Here is a 17,486-nt window from a genome sequence, read left to right as displayed (position 1 = left end):
TAGTATTGATTATTAGTATCTTTTATTTGTAACTATTTGTGATTTATGTTCACTTCTTTTCCTTCTTTATGTTGTTGCCTTTCATCAAGTAATTACCAAGATTGTTGTTTAGCTGAGTCAAGAATCTATTCCAAATGGTTCTTAATGAGCATTTGTGTTATTCAGCTGAGTCAATAATTTGTTCTAAATGGTTGTTAATGAACATTTTCTTTTTGTTGCTGTGGTAATTGCTTTCTCTGATGGCCTATTCTATAAAGCTCCAAAGTTGAGTATGTTGCAGGTTTGCAATGCTTCTGCCTATTGGATGAAATCAATACAAGTCTTCTACTTAGAAGGATGCTTTTGCAGTTGGTCAAGCATGAGATGGGCATTTCTTTGGTTTTCTCAACAACTGTATATCCATGGTATGGTAGTATTTATGCTCGAGTCATAGCTCTGGGGCCTTGCAGAGATTGTCTTGAAGCATTATTTATCTTGCCTCTTTAACTTCGTTACTTACATCGTTCATTTACAAACTCTTAACATAGCTAAAATCTCATTATTATTTACAATTTACTCATATTCATATTGTGTGATTTTACTCCAAACATAATACTTATAAATCTTGGCTCCTTAACTTTGTTACTTACATCATTCATTTAAAAACTCTTAACATAGTTAAAATAATTTTTTGGTTTTGGCAATTAAAACATATTTAATATAAACCTCTAATTTATTAGAATCCCTACACATACAAGTTTCTATAATTTTTTCTTTTAGCTTAAATCTTTTTTTTTGTTTCATAAAAATTAAAAATCAAAATAAATTGTTTTATAAAAATTCAAAGTCAAAATATGCATTAACTAATTAGTGATTATTTACAATTTCTTCATATTCATATCGTGAGATTTCACTCCTAACGGAATACTTAAGAATCTTTTCAGATTAACTTCTTTGCTTAGATCGTTCAATTATAAACTCTTAAGAGATTGTCTTGAAGCTTTATTTGTGTATCTTCTATTATTATTGGTTACTAGTATCTTCTATTGGTAACTACTTATGTTTTATGTTCACTTCTTTTACTTCTTTATGTTTTTACCTTTCAGCAAGTAATTACCAAGGTTGTCGTTCAGCTGAGTCAAGAATCTGTTCTAAATGGTTCTTAATGAGCATTTGTGTTATTCAGCTGAGTCAATAATTTGTTCTAAATGGTCGTTAATGAACATTTTCTTTTTGCTATTGTGGTAATTTCTTTATCGTGGTTGCTAATGAAAATTTTCTTTTTGCTATTGTGGTAATTGTTTACATGCTTTTGGAGTTGGCCACCCATGAGATGGGTATTTTTTTGGTTTTCTCAACAACTAGAGATCCATGGTATGGTAATATTTATGCTTGAGTGATAACTCTAGGGCCTTGCAGAGATTGTCTTGAAGCATTATTTGTGTATCTTTTATTATTATTGGTTATTAGTATCTTTTATTTGTAACTACTTGTGATTTATGTTCACTTCTTTTCCTTCTTTATGTTGTTTCCTTTCACCGATTAATTACCAAGACTGTCGTTCGAATGAATCAAGAATTTGTTCTAAATGGTTGTTAATGATCATTTTATTTTTGTTGTTGTGGTAATTGCTTTCTCTGGTGGCCTGTTATATAAAGCTCTAGAGTTGAGTATGTTGTAAGGTTTGCAATAATTCTGCCTACTAGATGAAATCAATACAAGTCTTCTACTTAGAAGGATGATTTTGGAGTTGGTTAGGCATGAGATGGGTGTTTTTTTTGTTTTCTCAAGAATTGTAGATCCATGGTATGGTAGTATTTTTGCTTGATTCATAGCTTTTGGGTCTTACATAAATTGTCTTGAAGCATTATTTTTGTATCTTCTATTATTATTGGTTATTAGTATCCTCTATTGGTAACTACTTATGATTTATGTTCACTTGTTTTCCTTCTTTATGTTGTTGCCTTTCATCAAGTAATTACCATATAAGTAATTACTACTTCCTTTCCTTTCCAATGTTGTTTCAAACTGAATTCAATTGATCTTTACTTTCTATTATTTTCTCCTGAATTTCCTTTAGTGAGAACAAAGGGATTCTTTTGTTTATTGCCTCTGTGAGCAGACAGAGGGTTGGTTTCTATTGCACATCTCAATAACATGCTCCTGGGAAAATATTTCCTTTGATTGGTAACTACTTTTGATTCATGTTCACTTCTTTTCCTTCTTTTTTATTTTTCCTTTCATCATAATCATAATTCCAATTCAAATTCAATATAGTTTATAGTTTAGCTTCTACTATGAAACCAATCAACATATTGCATCCTTACAAAATTCATATTGTGATTATTATGTTGACTTTCATCATAATTCCAGATCATAATTCGAGTTCCAATTCAATATAGTTTATAGTTTAGCTTCTAATATGAAACCAATCAACATATTGCATCCTTACAAAATTCACATCGTGATTATTATGTTGATTTTCATCATAATTCCAATTCAAATTCAACTACCCAGCAGAGACAATGGACAAGAACATGTCCCAAACAGAAATGAACGTAGCAATGAACAAGGCGCATGGTACTCACACTAAACAAGCCCTAAACCCCGCCTCCAACTACCAAACCGGTACTCATATGTTTTCAACAGGTCACTGCATGTAGCCCCCATGTGTCCTTACAAAATTCACATTGCAATGTGGTTACAAAAATTAATTCATTCCGACCCTTATGCTTGATGGCCTCCATTTCTTTTATTGACCAGAAATGTTGAGTCTCCTTCCTGACCCATGTATGGTGGACTACCCAAGATTGATTGATTAGGATGTGCTTGAATGTTACCATATCCTTGAATATAATTTTCTCCTTGTATCCATGGGGGGATTGAGAAACCCAAGTGTCCACTTGTGTTACTAACCCTAGCACTGGGTGCAGGTGTCATATAAACACAGTTAGGATTTAAACTTACAATGGTAGGGGTATATGAGGTGGGAAGAACCTCTAAAGTATAGTGGGAGACTTGGATGCTAATCAACTCTTGGTATGATGTTGTGTGCTCTGCAATGTGATCCAGCATATTGGAAATCATCCTATTTGCCTCAAATTGGATTTGACCATAGACTTCCCTGCTTGTCACCACTCCTCTTTCCAGCACTTCTTGAACCTTTCTTACCTCCCTCTCTTTCCTTGCTAATTTTTTGTGATGTTCCTTATCTTCCCTTGCTTTTTCTATTTCCATCCTTTCCTTTGCAATTGTAGAAACCTTCTGGCTTCAACTTCTTATACATAAGATACCTAGTCATAACCAGGTTTTTAATGGTTGGAAGTATTTCTTCAATTAAGAGGTTCAGGTATGGATCATTTCCTTTAATCTCGATATTGAAGGTTATTAACTACTTTCAGACTTGTTTCTTCCTCCTCCATGACTCTATGGAGATAGTGTAACCCAAAGCCTCACATTCATATAAATAAAAAGGAGAGACAAATGTCTCAATGAGGATTTTTTCTTTTTCTTAATCACATATCTAAAGATCTACCAACTTACAATTGTTTTCAAACCCGTAGCAAGGTTTTTTTCCTCCATTTATCCTTTTATCATTGATATAAATCTAATTGAGCTTGTGATGAATATTGAAGATATATGTATGAAGTAACTTCACGCAAGTAGTTTTTTCATATATGAAAGTATACTGTGTGATATTTTTGTATTTAGGTATCGTGAACTTCATTTTGCTAGTATTAAGAGTCATATCCATCTCGGAGATAAATCCTTGGAGGGATCTTAGTTGCTTGAAAAAATCTTAATGGCTCCTCACCAACTAAACAATATTGCTAGTGTAAAGGAGATGAGTTATGGCTATACCAATGAGAATAATACAAACACAACCTACATCTACCAAACACTCGTCTAGCTTATTAATGTATAAGTAGAAAATGGTAGGGAATAAGGAGCACCATCGATTGAATCTGATACTACATTTAATTTCATTTGATGAACCCTTAATGGTCCTATGGTCCTATGTTGGCAGAAACACCTAGAATACATCCTTATCAGCGTAACCCTTAATGCAATAGGAACCATTAACTCTTCTCCACCTTCATTAATTTTGTCTTAAGAATGATGTTAAAACATTTTCTAAAGTCAATGAAGCAATATAGAGATCAATTTTATTATTGCAACATTCATCTACAATGATCTTGAGGGTAACCAGATGATCTTTATTTAAATGATATCCCCTATAAATCCATCTTCACATTTATCTCTTTTACCATAGCTTTCAATCCATAAGCTACCTTTTTTCCCAAAATAATTCTATAGTGTATGATTAAAATGTAACAAAATATAACACATCATTATGATATTGTAAAAATATTAAAAAATATATAACAAAACACATGTCAAAACTATATTGATATTAATAAGAAATTAAATTTATTGAATTGCAAATCTCCCAAGGAATCCGTTCGGGTTCGAGTTGGTTGTGCGTCTAAAACTTAATTATGTTCGAAAATCGTTAGACCAACAATAAATTCTTTTACTGAAATGAATTGTTGTTTTGGTCCACTCATGAACATGTGGGATATTTTATGAAAGGCTTTTAAGCTTGGAATCTGTAAATTATTGAATTTTTATATGAATATTTAGCATTTCTATATATTAGTATAGTGAGAAAAATAAAGAATTCAAAAGTGATTATTGTGGGTAGAATCAATTTAAATTTATTTTAATTTTGGATTTACTAAGTTGAGAGGTATCGAATCTCTTTTTACTCTAGAAGAGGTTTGCAACTCAAGAGATTTGATTCCTCTCTAAGCTTGGTAGATATGGAATTAAGATGGATCTAAGTTGGTTTAATTATTAATAAGTGATAATTATAATTATTAATTCTTTTTTAATATAATTTCACGTAGTCAAAATATTTTAATTACTAATTTTATTTTATATTTTCTATTTTTTAAATTGTATTTTATTTCTATTTTTGTTGCTAAGTAATTTGACCAAGTCAAAATGTTTACATAACATCACATAACATAACCTTACAACATTTCTTCCATGAGCACCTCTCATTGTGAATTATAATTATTAATTTTATTTTTCTATTTTTTACATATATTTTAATTGTATTTTATTTTTGTTTTATTGGAATGTAATTTGACCAAGTCAAAATGTTTACATAACATAACCTTAGAACATGTCTTCCATAATGGGCTCGAGAGCTCGACTTGACGCAAAAATAAAGAATGAAAAATTAATTATTATGGATGGAAAAATAAATATATTGTTATTACAATATTTAAAAAATATTTATAGTATTATTCTATGATGATGATGATGAGTGACAAATACATTATATTGGGTAGAAAAATAAATTTTGTAAAATAGATCATCATAATATTCAAAAAGTAATTATAGCATTATCTCTTGATGATGATGATGATGATGATGATAACGGATGATGAAGATGACATCATCGATGATGATGACAAAGACAACTACAATGACTATGACTAGTATAGTTCCATCTTAACTCCAAATCTACCAAGTAGTGAGAGGGATCAAATCTCTCAAGATGAAAATCTATTTATGAGATAAAGACAACTACAATTGATATGACCAATATAGATCCATCATAACTCTAGATCTACAAAGCACCTACAGGGATCAAATCTCTCAAGTTGCAAACATATTTCCAAGTGCAAAATTTGAAAACAAGATGCACCTTGAGAGATTTGATTCCTCTTGTCTTTTATCTAGACTTAAGATGGATCATTGTTGATTCTAAGTCACAAACAAATGAAATGTTAAGAATTTCTTTTTATATTTACTTATTTTATATAATATATAGGTAGTTGAGATTGAAACATTTTATTTACTATATATATATATATATATATATATATATATATATATATATATATATATATATATATATATATATATATATATATATATTACACTTGGGCATAGTATTGAATTTCAATTACTCAATCTAGGGCTTTGTAAGCTTCGAGGTGTAGCACAGGAAATGCCAAGGATTCTGGTTCACTTCTATAATTGCTATGTTTATTGCAGCAACTGAATCATTCGGGTGCAATAAAACATATATGTAAAGAAGACCTGGAAATTATGTTTTTCTACTATTAACACAATGACACCAAATCAGTAAAGAGACTAAATTTTCACTAAGAAAAATAACAACCAGATACCCAAAAGAAATAACTCAAGAGAAAAAAAATCCAAGATTCATTTCAAACCATGCAAGCCCAAACATTTTGAAACATAAATACTTTTAAAATAAATCTATTCCTGCAATCATTTCCTATAATGGAAGTGGAAAAATAGTTCCTGCACTATGTTCCTACATTGGGTAGAGAAGAACAATACTTGCACTCTCTTCCTATAGTAGTAAAATAAATAACACTTTGTTCCTGTACTGAAGAAAAACACCCTATTCCTGTACTGAAAAATGATATAGTGTAGCAAGTCTAAACTCAACAACTGTGAAAATAAACCTTGCTTGAATTAAGGCAAAACTCTTAAACTCATCACACCCTCAATTCATGAACTTCAAGGCTTCGCCAATCATTGAATGAAATATTGAACTCCTATGCATAGATAGGAAAATCACCTCATAAATATATTTATCTTGTTCCAGTTTAACACTATATTCAAAATCGACTTTTGTGCATATAACTTTATAAATAAAAGTCAACTGATGACTCTAGTTTAGTTAAATATGACAATATTTTGTTCCTCCACTTATCATTTCAAAATAACGAAAGGAAAAATTACGTTCAATAGGCCCAGGGTAATATAGTGAAATATTAAATCAAGAGGCCCTGAACCAAGAATAACTTTACCTGCATAATGAAGCTTCCAAATAGCTACAAGTACTAGAACAAGGGTTTTTTATTGCCTGTTTGAAACAAAACAATTTAAACAATAAACTTATCAATTGCCTAGCAAGACTGAAATAACCCCTCTGTAGATCTTGTCTCAAGGAATATATGTGCACCACAGAGTAGATCTAAACTAAAGAGATGACTTTGAAATCAAAAGAGTAGTTCTAGATTCAAACCCTTATTGACTAGCCCAATGCTTTCCGTTCCAATGGGAGGTGCAGATGTTGTACTAGGAGTCCAATGGCTACAATCCTTGGGTACAATAGCTTTTAATTTTCAAGAACTTTTCATCAAATTTTCTACGGAAGGAAAGGAAGTTGAATTAAGAGGTATTACAGGTAAACCAGGAAAGATAATCAGCTCTCATGGTATGACAAAGCTTCTAAAAAAGGAGCAAAGAGGTGTAATTGCACAATTATGCTCACTAGATGTTTCCACATTGGAATCATCTATTTCTCGAGATCTCCAAAAAGTCTTGGACAATCATTCCAAGGTATTTGAGACTCCCAAGGGTCTCCCACCTATGCATGATCATGATCATGCTATTCATCTGATTCTAGGAAGTGTTCCTCCAAACATCAGGCCGTACAGATATCCCTATGTCCAAAAAAGTGAAATTGAACGTATGGTTGCAGAAATGCTAGAGGCTGGTATAATTCAACTGAGTCAAAGTTCTTTCTCAGCTTCAGTAGTATTGGTGCACAAGAAGGATGGATCATGGCGCATGTGTCCAGATTATAGGGAGCTCAACAAGCTCACTATTAAAGATAAGTTCCCCATTCCTATTATTGATGAATTACTGGATGAATTGCATGGATCAATTTACTTCACCAAGTTGGATCTTCGTTCGGGATATCATCAAATCAGAATGAAGATTGAAGACATTCCAAAAACGGCATTTAGAACTCATGAGGGTCATTATGAATTTTTGGTCATGCCTTTTGGCCTTACCAATGCACCTTCAACATTTCAAGGTTTGATGAATTCAATTTTCAAACCATTCCTTAGAAAATTTGTGTTAGTATTTTTTGATGATATACTAATCTACAACAAGTCTTGGAAGGATCATGTTGAACATGTTGACAGGGTGCTACAACTATTGGAGGAGAAACAATTATATGCAAAAAGATCCAAATGTTTCTTTGGAGTCCAGGAGGTGGAATATTTGGGTCATATTGTATCTCATGAAGGAGTTAAGGTAGACCCTAGCAAAATTAAAGCCATTAAGGAATGGAAAATCCCCACATCCATAAAGCATCTGCGAGGATTTCTTGGGTTGACAAGGTATTATCGCAAGTTTGTTAAGAATTATGGGAGAATAGCAGCACCTCTAACAACATTATTGAAGAAAGATTCATTTTCATGGACTCCGGAAGCAACAAAGGCCTTTGAACATCTTAAAGAGGCAATGTGCCAAGCACCGGTCTTAGCTACACCGGACTTCACAAAAACCTTTATTGTGGAATGTGATGCTTCAGGAAATGGAATTTGTGCTGTTCTAATGCAAGATGAAAGACCCATTGCTTTTGAAAGCCGCCCAATCAAGGGAAAGTTTTTAAGCAAAGCTATTTATGAGAAGGAAATGTTGGCAATACTCCATGCACTTAAGAAATGACGACCCTACCTAATGGGAAGACACTTCAAGGTAAAAACGGATCATGATAGCCTTAAATACTTTTTAGAACAAAGATTATCCTCTGAAGAGCAAAAAAAGTGGGTCACAAAGATGTTGGGTTATGACTTTGAAATCATCTACAAAAAAGGGAAGCAAAATGTGGTGGCAGATGCACTCTCAAAGAAAGGATGAGGATGTGGAAGCATTGTTGTGTGCCATTTCTATTATCCAACCAGATTGGATAAACAAAGCAAGGGAGGAATGGAAGAATGACGAAGAAGTGTGGGCACTTATTCGAAAGCTACAACAAGATTCAAGTACTTCTGATACATTTAGATGGAAAAATGATTCGTTATAGTACAAAGATTGCTTATACCTCTGTAAGAATTCCCAGCTAAAACAAAAGATTCTTATGGAATTGCACACTTCTCCCTTAGGAGGGCACTCAGGATTTTTAAAAACTTACCACAGGGTTAAGAAGGAATTTTTTTGGGATGGCCTTAAATCAGATATTCAAAAGTTTGTGGCGGAATGTTTGGTTTGCCAAAAAAATAAAGTTGAAACAATTAAGACACCGGGTCTATTACAACCTTTATCTATTCCAAGCCAACGTTGGGAGGAGGTTTCAATGGATTTTATCACAGGTTTACCCAATTCTGAGGGAAAGAGTGTCATCATGGTGGTAGTTGACAGACTTACCAAGTATGCACACTTTTGTGCATTATCACATCCATTTAAAGCCAGTACAGTTTCTACTGCATTTATGGAAATAGTTCAAAAGCTACATGGAAACCCAAAGATTATTGTAAGTGACAGAGATCCCATTTTCACTGGAAATTTTTGGACATAATTATTTTCTTGTCTTGGTACTCAGTTAGCTCATAGCTCATCTTATCATCCTCAATCTGATGGGCAAACTGAGATAGTAAACAAATGTTTGGAAGGATATCTTCGTTGCTTTGTATCTGATAAACAGACACAATGGGTCAAATGGTTGCCTCTGGCTGAATGGTGGTATAACACTTCCTTCCATACAGCAACAAAAATGACCCCATTTATGGCACTTTATGGGTATCAACCACCATCCATCACATCATATTTAAGAGAAAATTCTAAGGTTCAGGCAGTGGAACATCACATCGAACATCAACAACAAGTCCTCCAACTCTTAAAGGATAACCTCGTGTTGGCACAAAATAGAATGAAACAACAGGCATATCAACATCGCAGTGAAAGAAGTTTTGATGTAGGTGATTGGGTATTCCTACGGCTACAACCATATAAGAAAATGTCCCTAAAGCAAGCTAAGAAGGATAATAAATTATCACCAAAGTATTATGGTCCGTACAAGGTGTTGCAAAAGATTGGTACTATGGCATACAAATTGGAGCTTCCTGCAGCTTCTCGATTGCACCCAGTCTTCCATGTTTCATGTTTAAAGAAGGTTATAGGTGACAAGCTCCCAATTCAAACAATATTGCCAGAACTTGATGAGGAAGGAAAAATTATATTGGAACCGGAAGCAGTCACAGAAACAAGAACTCGACAACTACGAAATCGATCAATTTCAGAGTATCTTATCAAGTGGAAGAACTTATCCGCTGAAGATTCCACATGGGAGGATGAGAATTTTATGCAGAAGTATCCAGAACTACTCAAGCGTTGAAGACAACACTTTTTTGAAGGAGAGGGGCATGTTGGGTCCCTATAATACTAGTGATTACCCCATTACTATTGTAGTTATACCCCTTATTTATATTGTTTTACCCCTATTACCCCCATATTGTTATTTCTGTGCCCCATAGAATCCCTCTATTGTTATTTTTGTGGCTTTATATTATTATTGTTAGGTCGGCTGGATTATATTGTGACTCCTTAGACTCCTATATATAGAAAGGAGGTTTTGTCATTTGTATCATTCAAGAATTGTTCATTTATGTAATGTAAAGGAGGTTTCCCCCTCGAAGAGGCTGAATTCTAAGGCGTTGATCTATCTTTTCTATCTTTTCTTGAGCTGGTTTCATAACACTGTGCATTTTTAATTATGGTTTATTAGAAATAGCTTAAATATTTTAAAGATTGTTAGATACCGTTAATATTGTTTCTAACTTTTTATCTTTTTTTTAATTATTGTAGATGAAGGATTGGAAGCTAGTAAATCTATATATCTTGGTTAATAATATAAAGAATCCTTTTAAGACCACTAATGAAGCTTCATTCCTCATGCATGGTGTCTTTGATTCTAACCACTCTCAAACAATTCATTTTTGTATGTATCTGTGAGATCTTTTGGTACTAGTTCTTAGACTAATTTCTGGATTGATTTGTAATTTTTCACTAGTGGTTTCAGTTTCACTACTTTCTATATCGAGTACTTATTGGTTCAAAATTTTACTATTCTAAATTTCTTCTAATAAGTTACGTGTACATTGTTGTTGAAAATATCAACTAATTGATTCCATGATTGTGCATCCGTGTTTTTTTTCCTCGCTTCCATTTTCTTATCTATCATTCCATTTAGATAGGTTAAAATAGTTGCATTCGTACATTTAAAATGGTGTTTACCTCAATAAGTGGACTTCAATGATGTGACGATTACCCATTTTAAAGTATTATTTTGTTAATTTTGTCTAAAATCTAGCAAATATTTGTTGGAATTTGTTTGGAGGAAAGATACCTAGGACGAGGGTTGGAATACCCAACAGAGTAGAACATAAAATTCTACAAAGAAACTCAAGCAAGCATGCATACAACTTCAAATTCACAAAGTAAGTATAATGTAACAATCCTTCCGACCCCCTTGGGTTGTTCTTGGGCTATCTAAGGTGTTACTTTAAAATTAACCAAATCTCCATGGTCCATCATGAAGATAGGGTTACAAAAATACACTTTTCCCAATTTCATTGAAACTCAAATCCTTGACAACCATTGCATTTGGCTAGTGAAGAGCTTTCGGGCGAGATAAATTTTATTGTTGGAGAGAACTATCCAGCCATACTATCTATGGATTCATTTGAACATCATATCTTCAATAAAAGACCAATGAACATTATGTTGTGATCAATTAATGTAGTCTTTCAAGTCATTGAACTATCATACTCAACAATCTTTGAATTACCCTCTGACAACTATGACAACACTATGTCCAACATAAAATCTAGCAAGATTTCTTGGAATTGCAAGTTTAAGCTATGTAATTTACATATTCATAATGCTCAATGGGGTTTTCAAGGGACCGTATCCATTTATACATTAAAAATGCAATTTGAATAATGAAAAATTACACTTCATATATATATATATATATATATATATATATATAGAGAGAGAGAGAGAGAGAGAGAGAGAGTATATCCATCTTAACCACAAATATATCGTGGTGAGAAGGGTCAAATCCGGCCTCCCAGTACAAACAACCATTTTTCATGTTTTGAAGTTACTTTAAAAAGAGAGATTTAGGCTTTCAAGATATTTTATACTTACTTATTAGATCTATAGTTAAAAAATGTATAATGTTGTATATGTTTTTCAATCATCTTCTCAATTTTTTCCAACCTTCTTTGGTGTAATCAAAATTCTAAAATTTCAATTAATTTTTTTAACTTTCTTTCGACATAACTCTGATCATGATAAACCTCTTTACAAATTTATGTAAACATGTTAAAATAGAGTACGCTATCTTACTTATGTATTACATATCAATCTAAACTTTTATTATTAAAATAGAAATGTTTAGCATCTTACGACAAACTAATAATCTTTAAATTTATGGAGTGTGCTACCTGCAAAGACAAGAGGTTGAAATTATGGAAGACATAAATTATCGGAAGATAAGTTGCGCTCATATCCATACAAAAGTAGCTAAAACAATGAACAATGAGTCCAAACAAAACTGTAACAACAGACTCTAATAATATGAGGAAAATTTAAATTTCTCTATTATTATGAAAAATACACATGAAGCCATCACTGGATTTTGTATGGCATATCTTCATGTATATTATGAGAAGAGAAAAAGTACAGAGGCGTGAAAATATAATATAATAAAGAAAAGACATGCAGGCATAGCTTCGATGAGCATAGCTTTTGGGAATAAAAGTACATAGCGGAGAAAATATATTAAAGAAAAAGGCAGTATTTATTTCGATGAGCATTCCTTCGTATGAAGGCAGTGAAGTGAGAGCATATGTGAGGTCTAAAAGGGATATATCTCGAATCGTACAGAGCAACTGCCCAGATAAATTTGAGCTCCCATCTGCGAAGAACAGCACTTATTCAACAATCCAATCGCTTGTATCAGACAGGCACGGCAGTCGGGCGCTGCAAGTGTTGTGAAGCACATTTGTAATCCATAAACGGTGACAGAAGAATGTTTCACCACTTGTGCTCCGTTGGCGAATCGATTGACGTGTAAGGGAGCTTTCCGTGCGAGAGTTGCCATGAGATTGGCGAGAGTGTGATTGAAACCATGAATATTACTGTTGCTCTTCGCACTCTCAAGAGAATAGGCAACGCTGGTATCGAGAGCAGAGGCGAAAGTGTAATTCTCATAGCGAATGAAGCAGAATTCGAACTGAACACGAGCGCTTATGGCGTTGGGGCAGCCTTGAAAAGCCCTCTCTGACGCTGCAGCGACACAGCTTTGGCACTCATGGCGAAAGACGTCGGGCCTGCATTGCACAAGCCCCTGGACTCCGCCATATGTATGTGTCGCTAATCCGCCACTGGGGGCAGCGCCATTCACCAGGGATTTCAATAGCCTCTTCAGATTCCTCTCGTATCCACTGCCACTGCTGTATTTGTTCGCATTGCACAGACCGTAAATATAGGAATCCGATATTTGCGCCCCATGATCCACAACTGAAGGTGAAACTGAAATTGAAATTGAAATTACATTAAATAACAGCAGTAACGTCATCCAAGTACACCACCGCCATCCTATATTATTCATGCCTTCCATCTATCTTCCCAATAAATATCCGCAGTGAGTAGCAGAGACTAGAGACAGATGCACGCAAACTCTAAATGGTATTATTTACCCAGAGAAGACGGAAGGGTTTTATAGCTATAGCCGGAGGATACGATGCGGAGACAAACAAAATTAAACACATCATCATTAAGATATTGCAAAATTTAGCACATCATCATTAAGATATTGCAAAATTTAACGCATCATTAAGATATTGCAAAAAATGCATAACAAAAAGAAATTAATTTTTTCATTCCTAATTATTTTAAATTTTGTATTTATATGAAAAATGATATCTCATGGGGTTCACCCTTACAAACAGTGGCATGACGTACGTAATTCCATTCCTCGCTTCCCGAGGAATCCATTCGGGTTCGAGTTGGTTGTGCATCGAAAACTTAATTATATGATCCTTAATGGTTAGGCCATCACTAAATTATTTTACTCAAATGATGATGATGATTACTCAAATGATGATGATGATAATGATGATTAGAATAAAATCTTAAATATAATATTTTACATACAAATATTTAGGATTTTTCTATATTAATATAGCTAATAAAGAGTGGACAATGGATTATAATAGTGTTCAAAAGTATATTTATATTATTATTAATTGATGATGATGATGACGACGTGGTGGTAGTGGTAGTAGTGACAACAACGATGATGATGATGACAATATGACAGCGTGGATAAAATTTTAAAATATAAAAGAAATAATGATGACAATGATGATGATGATAAAATTTAAAAGTACCATATTTTAGAAGACTAATATTTAGAAATTTTCTATAGGGGAGGAACGCCATTAGGCGAACACCTCCACGTCAACATGCCCTCCTACCACGCCGGCACGTAGCCCTTCATACGACACGTAACGCCTCCATGCAGTGACCTGTTGAGCGTGTATGAGTACCGATTCAACAGGTGGAGGCGGGGTTTAGGGTTTGTTTAGTGTGAGTACCATGCGCCTTGTTCATTATTGCGTTCATTTTTGTTTGGCACCTGTTCTTGTCTGTTCTCTCTGCCGGGTAGTTGAATGTTGCTGCTCCAATGGCGATCACTGCCATTACGGTCGTCGGTGATGCGGGTGATGGTTTATGGACCAGTAGAGATGGTCGTGTTGGAGTTTGTTCAGTTGTTTTCGTGTGTTTCCTCTTGTTTTTTTTCCTATTTTTTCTTCCTCGTTTGGTGGTATGGGCTTGTTATTCGTCTGCCTTTATCCCAGTGGCGAATTTAGCTCGGCTCAGTGTTGGACATGGCCGTTTCGCACTCCGAAAGGATTTTCAGGTTTGTAGTTCAATTTATGAACTGCAATTTCACATTTTATTTGCATTTTTGGTCCCTATCTAACCATTTTGATGTTGTCTTGCAGGTTGTTGCAGTCTGAGCTACTGTTTTTGGAGCATCTGAGGTTCCTGTGGCTTTCTAGCATAGAGAAAAAAGGTGGCATGGAGAAGAAATGTAGGACACTGTCCTACCAGCTTGAAATACTATGTTTTTTAACACATTTAGCCTCCATTGGAATATTGTGCCTTTGTTTTGTGCTTGTGTATGCTTGTGTATGTGTTTACCTATGTGGGTTTTGTGGGCTTTAGCTAATTTATGGGTTTTTAGTTTGTTGGGTTTTGGCTAATTTACGGGTTTTCAGTTTGTTGGGTTTTGGGTTGTGTATTTTGCACTCAATGGGGTGTGCGGAAAGAGCCCATTGAGTTTTTTGCATTTCGCCAATTGAAAATTTAAGTCTCAAAAGTCTGTTTAAGAGCATCCTATGAGTAGCAACATGACTAGGGCTTCAGGGTTCCTAACTACCTAGCTTCTATGCTCATATATAGTGCCCAACGTGAGATTGAATGAATGAGAGGTCATCCCGAGCCTGAGATAGAGAGAGTTTTAGCCACGACATTATATATGTTGTTGTGGGTTGGTTGCACGTTGATGCAGTGGTGGCATCCGTGGGGGTTGCACAACCACAGTATGAGACGTGTAATGAAATGGTTTGGGAATAGCTGCTAGTTGAAATTGAAGGTGTAGGTCTCGTTGGTCTACTAGGTTCATTCTACTAGGTCGAGGTAGGGGTTATGAATTACTGGTCGAGGTAGGGGTTATGAATTTGGGGTTAACAACAATTGGGTCTCAATATATGCTCATGTTCAAACCTGGGTCTTTATCGTGGTGATGCCCCATCTCGACCACTAGAACGAAGCCCAACAGACCAAGTCTTTTTTAACAGAGTAGGGGTTATGAATTACTGGAATATAGGTTGGAATATGGTTGCTTTCTCTTGCTTTATTTGCAATAGAATATTTTTGCAGTAAATATTTAACTCTGCATAAGTCTTTGCAAGAATGTCATTCAACTGAGTCAAGAATCTGTTCTAAATGGTTCTTAATGAGCATTTGCATTATTCAGTTGAGTCAATAATCTATTCTAAATGGTTTTTAATGAACATTTTCTTTTTGTTATTGTGGTAATTGATTTGTCGTGGTTGTTAATGAACAATTGCGTTTTGTTGTTGTGGTAATTGTTTACATGCTTTTGGAGTTGATCAGGCATGAGACGGGTATTTTTTTTGTTTTCTCAACAACTGTGAATCCATTGTATCATAGTATTTATTCTTGAGTCATAGCTCTAGGGCCTTCCATAGATTTCCTTCAAGCATTATTTGTGTATCTTTTATTAGTATTGGTTATTAGTATCTTCTATTTGTAACTACTTGTGATTTATGTTCACTTCTTTTCCTTCTTTATGTTGTTGCCTTTCATCAAGTAATTACCAATATTGTTGTTTAGCTGAGTCAAGAATCTATTCCAAATGGTTCTTAATGAGCATTTGTGTTATTCAGCTGAGTCAATAATTTGTTCTAAATGGTTGTTAATGAACATTTTCTTTTTGTTGCTGTGGTAATTGCTTTCTCTGATGGCCTGTTCTATAAAGCTCTGAAGTTGAGTATGTTGCAAGGTTTGCAATGCTTCTGCCTATTGGATGAAATCAATACAAGTCTTCTACTTAGAAGGATGCTTTTGCAGTTGGTCAGGCATGAGATGGGTATTTCTTTGGTTTTCTCAACAACTGTAGATCCATGGTATGGTAGTATTTATGCTTGAGTCATAGCTCTGGGGCCTTGCAGAGATTGTCTTGAAGCATTATTTATCTTGCCTCTTTAACTTCGTTACTTACATCGTTCATTTACAAACTCTTAACATAGCTAAAATCTCATTATTATTTACAATTTCTTCATATTCATATTGTGTGATTTTACTCCAAACAGAATACTTATAAATCTTGGCTCTTTAACTTCGTTACTTACATCGTTCATTTAAAAACTCTTAACATAGTTAAAATAATTTTTTGGTTTTGGCAATTAAAACATATTTAAATTTAAACCTCTAATTTATTAGAATCCCTACACATACAAGTTTCTATAATTTTTTCTTTTAGCTTAAACCTTTTTTTTGTTTCATAAAAATTCAAAATCAAAATAAATTGTTTTATAAAAATTCAAAGTCAAAATATGCATTAACTAATTAGTGATTATTTACAATTTCTTCATATTCATATCGTGAGATTTCACTCCTAACGGAATACTTAAGAATCTTTTCAGATTAAGTTCTTTGCTTACATCATTCAATTATAAACTCTTAATAGATTGTCTTGAAGCTTTATTTGTGTATCTTCTATTATTATTGTTTCTAGTATCTTCTATTGGTAACTACTTATGTTTTATGTTCACTTCTTTTACTTCTTTATGTTTTTACCTTTCATCAAGTAATTACCAAGGCTGTCATTCAACTGAGTCTAGAATCTGTTCTAAATGGTTCTTAATGAGCATTTCTGTTATTCAGCTGAGTCAATAATTTTTTCTAAATGGTTGTTAATGAACATTTTCTTTTTGCTATTTTGGTAATTTCTTTATCGTGGTTGCTAATGAAAATTTTCCTTTTTCTATTTTGGTAATTGTTTACATGCTTTTGGAGTTGGCCACCCATGAGATGGGTATTTTTTTGGTTTACTC

At 33.7% G+C, this 17,486-nt stretch overlaps 1 protein-coding gene across 1 annotated transcript; it reads right to left on the bottom strand.

Annotated features, from left to right (window-relative positions):
• Nucleotides 1–12,691: 12,691 nt before the first annotated feature.
• LOC149264437 (antimicrobial ginkbilobin-2-like protein) lies at nt 12,692–14,541 on the bottom strand. Its single transcript, XM_089398955.1, has 2 exons — nt 14,436–14,541; nt 12,692–13,368 (listed from the first exon to the last, which is right to left on the bottom strand). The coding sequence occupies exons 1-2, from the start codon at nt 14,539–14,541 to the stop codon at nt 12,692–12,694; spliced, it is 783 nt and encodes a 260-aa protein (XP_089255081.1).
• Nucleotides 14,542–17,486: the final 2,945 nt, after the last annotated feature.

Source organism: Pinus tabuliformis, chromosome 6 (assembly GCF_031772625.1).
Source record: "Pinus tabuliformis cultivar Carrire ecotype Pingquan chromosome 6, CPIR1, whole genome shotgun sequence".
Lineage (NCBI taxonomy): Eukaryota > Viridiplantae > Streptophyta > Pinopsida > Pinales > Pinaceae > Pinus > Pinus tabuliformis.
This window is presented reverse-complemented; position numbering and strand designations above follow the sequence as displayed.

What these genes read in the sequence shown, in the direction of transcription:
- LOC149264437 (XM_089398955.1), bottom strand. Translation starts at nt 14,541, where the DNA reads ATGGCAGTGATCGCCATTGGAGCAGCAACATTCAACTACCCGGCAGAG. An exon ending in AATAATGAACAAGGCGCATG is followed by an intron (nt 13,369 to 14,435) that starts GTACTCACACTA and finishes TTTCAATTTCAG; the next exon opens with TTTCACCTTCAGTTGTGGAT.